Source organism: Oncorhynchus kisutch, linkage group LG8 (assembly GCF_002021735.2).
Source record: "Oncorhynchus kisutch isolate 150728-3 linkage group LG8, Okis_V2, whole genome shotgun sequence".
Taxonomy (NCBI): Eukaryota; Metazoa; Chordata; class Actinopteri; order Salmoniformes; family Salmonidae; genus Oncorhynchus; species Oncorhynchus kisutch.
In genome coordinates this window covers 69,313,970-69,324,826 of record NC_034181.2, presented here as the reverse complement: position 1 = coordinate 69,324,826, position 10,857 = coordinate 69,313,970, and the positions used below count along the sequence as shown (strand labels likewise).

General features: G+C 49.1%; 1 protein-coding gene across 1 annotated transcript in view; it reads left to right on the top strand.

Moving 5' to 3' along the window:
- Positions 1-2,009: 2,009 nt before the first annotated feature.
- gse1b (Gse1 coiled-coil protein b) overlaps positions 2,010-10,857 on the top strand; it is a 416,891-nt gene continuing 408,043 nt past the window's right edge. Inside the window, exon 1 of the mRNA XM_031831040.1 lies at positions 2,010-4,974. Coding sequence (XP_031686900.1) covers positions 2,359-4,974 — 2,616 coding nt within the window. The 5' untranslated portion in view covers positions 2,010-2,358. The remainder of the gene's footprint in view (positions 4,975-10,857) is intronic.

Genomic DNA, 10,857 nt, shown 5'->3' with positions numbered 1-10,857 from the left:
AGACAAAGAGAGAAGATCTGGTGTGTCTGAGTAAGAGCTGGATGTGTTGCCATGTTGGAGAAGCTGGAGCAGAACAGGGAGGCAGACAAAGAGAGAAGCACTGTGGTGTCATTAAGATTAATGGAGAAGGGAAGCAGCCTCAGGGTGGCTCTTAAAGAGATGAGGACTGTGACTGCTTACAGGAGCAGAGCTGGCACATTGTAGGCTAGTTACAGACACACAGCTGGATTGACTGTCGTTACTGTTTATGTGTGTTATTGTTATTATGCTACACTGGTGTGAGTTTGAGTTAACTGGTTTGCACTGGGGAGTCCGAAGGGGTGTGTGTGTGTGAGAGAGAGAGAAAGAGCTCTGTGTGTGTGTGTGAGAGAAAGAGCTCTGTGTGTGTGTGTGTGTGTGTGTGTGTGTGTGTGTGTGTGTGTGTGTGTGTGTGTGTGTGTGTGTGTGTGTGTGTGTGTGTGTGTGTGTGTGTGTGTGTGTGTGTGTGTGTGTGTGTGTGTGTGTGTGTGTGTGTGTGTGTGTGTGTGTGTGTGTGTGAGAGAAAGAGCTCTGTGTGTGTGAGAGAAAGAGCTCTGTGTGTGTGTGTGTGTGTGAGAGAAAGAGCTCTGTGTGTGTGTGTGTGTGTGTGTGTGTGTGTGTGTGTGAGAGAGAAAGAGCTCTGTGTGTGTGTGTGTGTGTGTGTGTGTGTGTGTGAGAGAAAGAGCTCTGTGTGTGTGTGTGTGCGTGTGAGAGAAAGAGCTCTGTGTGTGTGTGTGTGTGTGTGCGTGCGCGTGCGTGTGTGTGTGTGTGTGTGTGTGTGTGCGTGCGTGTGTGTGTGTGTGCTTGCGCATGTACTTTCATGTCTCAAAGTCCTTTTAGCCTTTTGTTGCAGTGTGGCATCCGTTGGCTGCGTTCCAACTTACTGAACTGCTCCACATACAACATGTTCTCTTCATCCATGTGTGTGTGTTCATGCATGATTGTTTTTATCTCTGTGAATGTGAATTAGTCCTGCACATTGCTTGCTGAGATCTAAAGGGGCTTGTCTGACACCAGACTGTGTGGTCCCTGTCAAGGTCTTCCATCCATGCATGGTAGAGGGGGGCTAGGCTGAACTTAATCCCCAAAACAGGTGTGGCTAGTGGGGCTGCACCCCACAGCCGTCCCCTGAGGATCCAGGACAAGTGGGAACTGTACAATACAGCTAACAGCCATAGACAAAATACAAGAGCCATTCTGTTTGAGCTGCACCACTTATTCCTGCAATGAAAGAGACATTCGGGAGAATTGGAAGAAGCAAACATATTTCAGATAAATGTTTTCAAGATTTTGACTGCCTGTGGTTGTTATAATGATTCTGTTTTAAGAACAGATACAGATTCTGTTTCAATGTGTCATGCATCTTGCACAGCTCTCACAAATGCTTGAACAATGGCACACATTGTTCACCTCAGGATCCTGCTGCCTTACAAGTCTTTTCTTTCTCTAGTAAATTCTTCTGGCTGTTTATTATGGCGATACAACCTATTGTAATTAAATGAATAGTTTGTAACATTTAGCATAACGTCTATATTTACATGGCAGCTATTACATGGGAAGTCGTGCAATGCAATATGTAGCCTGGTTTCTGGCGTGTGTAATTTCAATGTGCGTAAAATATTTCCATATATCAATAATGGCGTCTATGCATTACGTGTGAAAATGTTATCACTGGGTATAGCAGTTTAAAACCAATACCTACTCTAATTATAAGCTAGGGCTATTCTAATCACACTGGATCTGAACATCAATAGGCCTACACAGTATTGCTTGATAAGATATGATTACGTTGAACTTTTTCTTCAACAGATACGTAATTTGGATAAAAAATTATGAGACCCTCTTTTATCAGTTAGTTCTGCTGAGAGGGCTTGACTATGGGGGAGCAGAGGCGAGGGTATCTGAAAAGTGATCCAGTGAATTGGAGATGGCGCTGTGTACAGTGTGAGCGAGTTAACAGCCAAAGTTTTCAGAGCGCAGGAAAGTTCGTAGGAGAGGTGACCCGTGATTCTAACAAGAGTTTTCTTCTCACATTACCATCGGGTTCGCTGTCCTATACTGCGGACTAGAGACACTGCGTTTCTGCTCAATGTTTCATGGACGGTTTGAATAGATTATCTCTAACGGAATACTTGAGAGCCAGGAATTTAGTCTACGGTTCGCTGCCTGTTCTGCAGTGCTGCAGTTTCAATGGGCTATCGGCTATCTATTCACCGTGAGTAGGCTGAACGCGATACGCTGTCTTGTTGCATAGCCTACTTTTGTAAAGAAGGTATGAGTTTGTTAGAATGAATTGCGCTTTTGGTATTATGTCATGTAGTCTGGGGTGTTTTTAGAACTATGAATGACCCCGGTGACAAGGATTTAATACCGATATCTCGGAAACACCGATTCATGGCTGCAATAATGCCCGGGGACGAGAGCCCATCGCATGGCAACACTTCCAGGGCTGATCGGAATGGGATAGGATTGGTTCACTGTTTTATTTGTGGAAGCGGCGTTTCGCCCGGAAAAGAATTGAGATTACAAGTGAAATATCCGAAAGAGAATGGTCCGTTTTTCCCGTTTTTACAAAACCAAGAGCCAGCGCCAGGGGCATGTGAAGTCAGCCCGGATGGACACGCTACGGTGTGCGCCGTGTGCCACTGCTTTCTGGGGGAGCAGTGGAACTCATTCGAGCGGACTAGGACACCCATAGAGAAGCGTATGTACTGGCTGAAGAGGCCGTACCAGTGCGACTCTCGGCGGATACCACAGGAGTGGAACATCTCCTATGACCTGGAGAGGAGAATCAGTGTCAGCAGCCAGAATTACGACGGGAACGAGTCAGATTTCTCCTCTTTCTCGGAAAACGACAACATGTCAGACCAAGAACTGGATTTAGTAGACCGCGCCGGTGTGAGCAAGGAGAAGTACAAAACATCTGCCAACAGCAGCAAAACTCCCAGAGACGGTAGCAGGAAGAACAACAACAGTGTTATCAGTGTTAAAAACAGCCCTGACTCTCAACGGGCTATTCGCTATCCGGTTGGTGTCTACCAGGCACAGGACTCGCCGAAATCGGATAGTGCCATGCCGTCCAGGCGCGGTGCTAAAATTATGAATCATGTCTCTCAATCATCAGTATCTCTGTCCCAAGAGATTGTGTCCCAGAGATACTATGACAGCTCTCACGTCGACACACCTGTGCAGGACAACGGGATCATTATGCGCAGCAGGCAGTGGCTAGCGGAGGGGAATGTCAGACACGCTGACCCGCGCCCTCTCCAACGCGCTGCTGACAGCAGCTGTAGCTTAACCAGGCATCCCTCCCTCATATTCCACCAGAAAGGAGAGGATCTCGCTGACGCTGCCGACGGGCTATCACCCATTGGCACCACTGTCACCTCTAGGCGCGACGCAGCAGCACCTAGAGAAAGTGTTCCGGGTAGGTTTACAGCCTCTGACAACTCTGACAACGACCATGAGATCAATATAACCAGTGACGACGACCGCGAGGTGTTTGAAGCAGCTGGCAGCAGCAGAGAGAGGGTATTGGCCCTGCTGAGACCACCCAGGGACGCTGCCGGGAGAGTCATTGCCATGCACCAGAGTGGTGCCAGTGGTGATGCCAACAGGAGTACCAGTCCCGAGGAGTGTGTGTGTTACATCTGTGGCAGCGGGATGTGGCAGGGCGGGAGGTTCCGTGTGTCTGTGCAGAAGCAGGAGAGGGCAGCCAGCGAGCCCTTCTTCCCCTTCCTGTGGTTACACAGCCCTCCCCCTGGCGCCATGCCCCTCACCCCGGGGGGCACCACCCTGGTCTGTGCCAGCTGCCACACCTCCCTCATGCAGCAGTGGCAGGGCTTCCAGCTGGCCGACGTGCCCGTTCTCCAGCGCCTCTACGTGGTCCCCCTCAACCAGGGCTCCTCCACCCCTGCACCAGCCTCGGGCCACCCTCCCTACCTCACTCCCCAGGAAAGGCACCCCTCAGAGCCCCCGGACCGCCTACCTAAATCTCAGGCTTCCTGTGAGGCCTGTTTCCTCTGTGGCCAGGAGTGCGGGCGGGATGTGAGGGTGGCATATGCACGGGCCGGCGTGGGCAAAGCCCGCGGTGCCATGTATTTCCCCTTCATCAACCTGCTGCCGTGCCCGCCTGGTGCCCAGGGAGTGAGGAACGGCCGGGTGCACTGCTGTCCTCCATGCTACGCCATCCTGGAGGAGATCTGGGGGGCGTACCGCCTCAGCCTCAGTGAGGACCTCATCACCTCTGTCACCTCCTTCCTGGGGAGGTACCACGCAGTGCTGGCCACGGGTGGAGCTGGACTGGCCCATTCCCAAAAGGGGGTGTCCTCCTCTTCCTCTGGCCATAGTGCGTCTGTATCAGTGTGTTACCTGTGTGGGGCAGAGCTAGGGGTCGGGGGGGAGTTCCAACTCCATGTCAACCCTCCCGGGCGCTGTGGAGAGAGAGAGCCCTTCTTTCCCTTCCTCACCATCCACCCCCCCGCTCCCCGCGCCAAACCTGCCGATGCCACCGGCCTGGTGTCAGCCTGTGCCCTCTGCTATCATGACCTGCATGCCCAGTGGGCTCAACATGAGAGCCAGGGTTCTGCCACCTCCAGCTCTACAGCCCCAGGCCCAGCCTCCTCCACCCCCCAGCCGGCCAGCTCTCCCTGGGCCAGACAGTACAGCTGCGAGGCCTTTGTGTGCTTCTTCTGCAGACAGGAGCAGAGGCGTCAGGGGGGGCTGTGTGCGGTCACAGTGGCCAGGCTGCCTGTGTTCCTGTACGCCCCACGCGGGCGCCGCACCCTTCTCGTGGATGATGGGAGGAAGCTGGTGATTGGCTCGTGTGTTGAATGTAAGTCCATGGTGCTGGCGGGACAGAGCATGCAGCAGGAGAGAGACAGGGACGGGGAGGGACAGGGAGACGGGAGGACAGAGACAGAGTCACCTCCCCCTACATCACGCCCCAGACACAAGGTAAGACACAGGTTTCGGTCTTTTCACTTCACAGCTCCACAGGAGCAGTTTGTATGCGGTCCGCAGCACCACGCTACTCGGCTGAGCCACAGGGGTTTCCAGGAAGTGTGCAGATGTTTGTTTGATGCTAAAAGTTGACTATTGTGGGTGTGTTGTATATTTTAGTGGTGTAGTATGCATCCTTTTCAGTAGATTGTGTGCTTGTTCATGTCTGTTAGCTATTGGTTTGTGTAACCTAACTTGATGTTTGTGGATGATTTCAGTCGTATAATAATTAAGTGCGCCCGTGCCTGTCTGTGTGTATAGGTGGATTATTTCAGTCCTTTAAGTGCGCCCGTGCCTCTCTGTGTGTGTAGGTGGGGTTTATTATGGACCAGTGTTCACTGCTGTTATTGCTATTCTCCCCCATTATGGGAAAGCTGCTCTGAAACAGGGAGAAGTGAGAGTTGGTGTGTTCTCGAGTGTTATGGTTGTGTGTGTGTGTGTGTGTGTGCGCACACCTGTGTGTGTGTTCCTTTAGCTCTCTGACTGGCAGGGGAGTGAGCAGTGTTAGCAGGGGATCCATACAGCATCGGAGCCCGTCGTTAGATAAACTAACAGTAAATAACACTGAAAGACCGGGGGCATTTCAAGGACACCACTGGCCTCCTTTTCTTCTTGTGTGTTTACATGTGTGTGTTTCTGACCAGGTCTGTTGGTTTTTTACATTGTTTTGACTGTATACAGGATTCCATACGTCAGCGCTGTGTGTGTGTGTGTGTGTGTGTGTGTGCGAGGCTACTACAGATTGTATCCTTTATCAGATCAACTAGAGATGGCTGATATCCACTAATGATAATAACAGTTTCCTCTGTGTCAGGAACAGCTGTGAACTCTCTATTAGACAGTGTGGTGTAATGATCATGTCTGTTTAATAAATCCTGCTCTATCCAGTGTAAATATAGAGCGGAGGCTAGACTCATCCAGTCATGTGTCAGTCTTACTGTAGTGTGTGTGTGTGTGTGTGTGTGTGTGTGTGTGTGTGTGTGTGTGTGTGTGTGTGTGTGTGTGTGTGTGTGTGTGTGTGTGTGTGTGTGTGTGTGTGTGTGTGTGTGTGTGTGTGTGTGTGTAATCATGCAGTGGCTGATTCAGTGCTGCTGTTGCTGTTCCTGGAAGTCCAGTCTATGTGGTCCAGATGGAGGTCTTCACAGAACCAGACCTCTACTATCTCTCATGAATAAATGAATGGAAAAAGGAGAATAGGTCTTGTAGATGAACTTGTAGCGATAGACCTTGTTCCACGGAGGCCACAGCAGCAGTTGCTGTTGCTACTAATTACACAACTGCTACCGAGATGAATGTATCAAAGAAAAAGCTATGTCTGCAACTCTGGTAGGCTCCCATGGTGATTTAATCAGACGCACAAAAAAGACAATGTTTTTGATCCGAGTTGGATCTTTGTCAGGTCATATAGCACTGTGAAAACCACCTACTGAAGTAACCTCTAATTGCATTCTAAAATGAAGATCATGATTAGTTGATTATTGGAGTCAGATGTGTTAGCGGTTAGTTGAAGTGTGTGATTAAAGTGGGACTGCAGATGTGGAGGAAGAGTAGAGAGGAGGTAGAGTGGAGGGAGGGAGGAGAGGAGGAAGAGAAGATGGAGAGAGGAGGGAGAGAGGAGGTAGAGTGGAGGGAGGGAGGAGAAGAGGGAGAGAGGAGGGAGAGAGGAGGTAGAGTGGAGGGAGAGAGGAGGTAGAGAGGAGGGAGAGAGGAGGTAGAGTGGAGGGAGGGAGGAGAGGAGGAAGAGAACAGGGAGAGAGGAGGGAGAGAGGAGGTAGAGTGGAGGGAGGGAGGAGAGGAAGAAGAGAACAGGGAGAGAGGAGGGAGAGAGGAGGTAGAGTGGAGGGAAAGAAGAGGGAGAGATAAAGTATAGGAACAAGGTCTTCATTAAGGTACACTGTTGGGACTAGAGTTGATGAAGGAATCACACAATACTTTTTCTCACGCTGCAAGAATGTATGTTTAGAGTGATGCTACTCAACAGAGCAATATTTACAGTGTGAAACAGAGTGATGCTACTCAACAGGGCAATATTTACAGTGTGAAACAGAGATGCTACTCAACAGAGCAATATTTACAGTGCGAAACAGAGTGATGCTACTCAACAGAGCAATATTTACAGTGTGAAACAGAGAGATGCTACTCAACAGAGCAATATTTACAGTGTGAAACAGAGATGCTACTCAACAGAGCAATATTTACAGTGTGAAACAGAGTGATGCTACTCAACAGAGCAATATTTACAGTGTGAAAAAGAGTGATGCTACTCAACAGAGCAATATTTACAGTGTGAAACAGAGTGATGCTCAACCTCAGAATCAAAGATGATCATTCTCTGCGTGTGATTCATTTTATTGTTGTAAGAACCCCCGTGGAGGTCGTTCAGCTGTCCTGTACTCTTACTCTCTCTCTCTCTCTCTCTCTCTCAATTTAAGGGCTTTATTGGCATGGAAAACACATGTTAACATTGCAAAGTAAGTGAAGTAGATAACAAACAAAAGTGAAATAAACAATAAAAATGAACAGTAAACATTACACTCACAAAAGTTCCAAAAGAATAATGACATTTCAAATGTCATATTATGTCTATATACAGTGTTGTAACGATGTGCAAATAGTTAAAGTACAAAAGGGGAAGAAAATAAACATAAATATGTATTTAATGTATTTACAATGGTGTTTGTTCTTCACTGGTTGCCATTTTCTTGTGGCAACAGGTCACAAATCTTACTGCTGTGATGGCACACTGTGGTATTTCACCCAGTAGATATGGAAGTTTATCAAAATTGGGTTTGTTTTTGAATTCTTTGGCACTGTGTAGTCTGAGGGAAAAATGTTTCTTTAATATGGTCATACATTTGTCATGAGATTAGGAAGTGCAGCTCAGTTTGCACCTCTCTCTTTCTCTGTCTAGTACACTCTGTTTTTCTGTGCTCATCAGATATGTAACTAATATCAGATCACACCCTCAGAGACAAAGCTAGATCAGAATCCCGGAGAATCCCGGGCTTACTTGGTGTGGGGGGGTAATGAGGCTTACTTGGTGTGGGGGGGTAATGAGGCTTACTTGGTGTGGGGGGGTAATGAGGCTTACTTGGTGTAGGGGGGAAATGAGGCTTACTTGGTGTGGGGGATAATGAGTCTTATTTGGTGTGGGGGTAATGAGGCTTAATTGGTGTGGGGGATAATGAGGTTTACTTGGTGTAGGGGGTAATGAGGCTTACTTGGTGTGGGGGGGTAATGAGGCTTACTTGGTGTGGTGGGGTAATGAGGCTTACTTGGTGTGGGGGGGTAATGAGGCTTACTTGGTGTGGGGGGGTAATGAGGCTTACTTGGTGTGGGGGATAATGAGGTTTACTTGGTGTGGGGGGTAATGAGGCTTACTTGGTGTGGGGGGGTAATGAGGCTTACTTGGTGTGGGGGGGGTAATGAGGCTTACTTGGTGTGGGGGGGTAATGAGGCTTACTTGGTGTGGGGTGTAATGAGGCTTACTTGGTGTGGGGGGGTAATGAGGCTTACTTGGTGTGGGGGGGTAATGAGGCTTACTTGGTGTGGGGGGGTAATGAGGCTTACTTGGTGTGGGGGATAATGAGGTTTACTTGGTGTGGGGGGGTAATGAGGCTTACTTGGTGTGGGGGGGTAATGAGGCTTACTTGGTGTGGGGGGGTAATGAGGCTTACTTGGTGTGGGGGTTAATGAGGCTTACTTGGTGTGGGGGGGTAATGAGGCTTACTTGGTGTGGGGGATAATGAGGATTATTTGGTGTGGGGGGTAATGGTGTCGTGGTATGTGAGGGATTTGAGGAGTCTGAGGGGGTGCAGGTGACAGAGCTGTTTTTGGCCTGGGCCAGGCAATGACCTCATGGCTGAGGAAGTGCTTAGAGGGGCTGAGTGTGTGTGAGAGAGCCGGGGTGTGAGAGGGGCTGAAAGGGGGCGATGGGGGCCTGGGAGAAACAGGTGCCGTGTCCTCCAGTGAGACGCTATCTGCCCCAGAGAAGAACTGTCATCGCTCTCATGTCACCAGAGGAGAACCCATCTGTTTCCCCTGACCCCACCCCCACCCCCCTTCTCCTTCTCACCCCTTCCCTCTTTTCTTCCCTCTCCTCTGTGCTCTCTCTTGCCCTCTCCTTCCCTCTCTCCTCCTTCCTCCTTTATCTCTAAAAGCAGAGGGAGGAGAAAGTGTGGGAGAAAAACGGGGTGAATATGTAGAGAAGGGATGAGAAAATGAACCACAAAGGAACGGGTTGACTTTGTCTTTTAGCTAGGTCTTTTTCATTTTTAGATATTTGCACTAAGAATGGCATAATCAAGTTACATTGTATAACGGTAGAGGGAGGGGCTGGGTTCTGCATATGCACCTGCCTTCACCTACTGATGAGTACCTGCACTGTGGTGTGTGTTGCGTGCATATGTGCATGTGTGTCATTTAATGTACCTTGTTAAAATGAGGTCTTCCTGTCCGATTCCTCGTTAAGATCTCAATAAGGTCTAAATTAGCCCACGAAATGAGAGCTGCTACTGCTACTGTCTGCGTTTAATATAGTAGACTCCAACACGCACACACACACGCACACACACACACACACACACACACTGCTGCTACTCTGTTAACGATCTATCCTAATTGCCTAGTCACTTTTACCCCTACCTACATGTACATGTTACCTCCATTTGTCTTACTTTTGAACTCTGCATTGTTGGGAAAGGGCTCGTAAGCATTTCACTGTAAAGTCTACACCTGTTGTATTCGGCTCATGTGACAAATACAATTTCATTTGACACACACACACACGCAAGCTGGATGGATGGTTAACATGCTCCTTGAGTGTAAAATGCATGTTGAACGTGACCTCTGACTTCCCTGTCAGACTCTGTAGACCACCACTAGACCACCACTAGACCACCACTAGACCACCACTAGACCACCACTAGACCACTTCTAAACCACCACTAAACCACCACTAAACCACCACTAGACCACCACTAGACAACCACTAAACCACCACTAGACCACCACTAAACCACCACTAAACCACCACTAAACCACCACTAGACCACCACTAAACCACCACTAAACCACGACTAGACCACCACTAGACCACCACTAGACCACCACTAGACCACTACTAGACCACCACTAAACCACCACTAGACCACTACTAGACCACCACTAAACCACCACTAGAACACTACTAGACCACCACTAAACCACCACTAGACCACTACTAGACCACCACTAAACCACCACTAGACCACCACTAAACCACCACTAGACCACCACTAAACCACCACTAGACCACCACTAGCCCACTACTAGACCACCACTAAACCACCACTAGACCACTACTAGACCACCACTAAACCACCACTAGACCACCACTAGACCACCACTAAACAACCACTAGACCACCACTAAACCACCACTAGACCACCACTAGACCACCACTAAACCACCACTAAACCACCACTAAACCACCACTAGACCACCACTAAACCACCACTAAACCACGACTAGACCACCACTGGACCACCACTAGACCACCACTAGACCACCACTAGACCACTACTAGACCACCACTAAACCACCACTAGACCACTACTAGACCACCACTAAACCACCACTAGACCACTACTAGACCACCACTAAACCACCACTAGACCACCACTAGAGCACCACTAAACCACCACTAGACCACCACTAAACCACCACTAGACCACCACTAAACCACCACTAGACCACCACTAAACCACCACTAGACCACCACTAGACCACTACTAGACCACCACTAAACCACTACTAGACCACCACTAAACCACCACTAGACCACCACTAGACCACCAC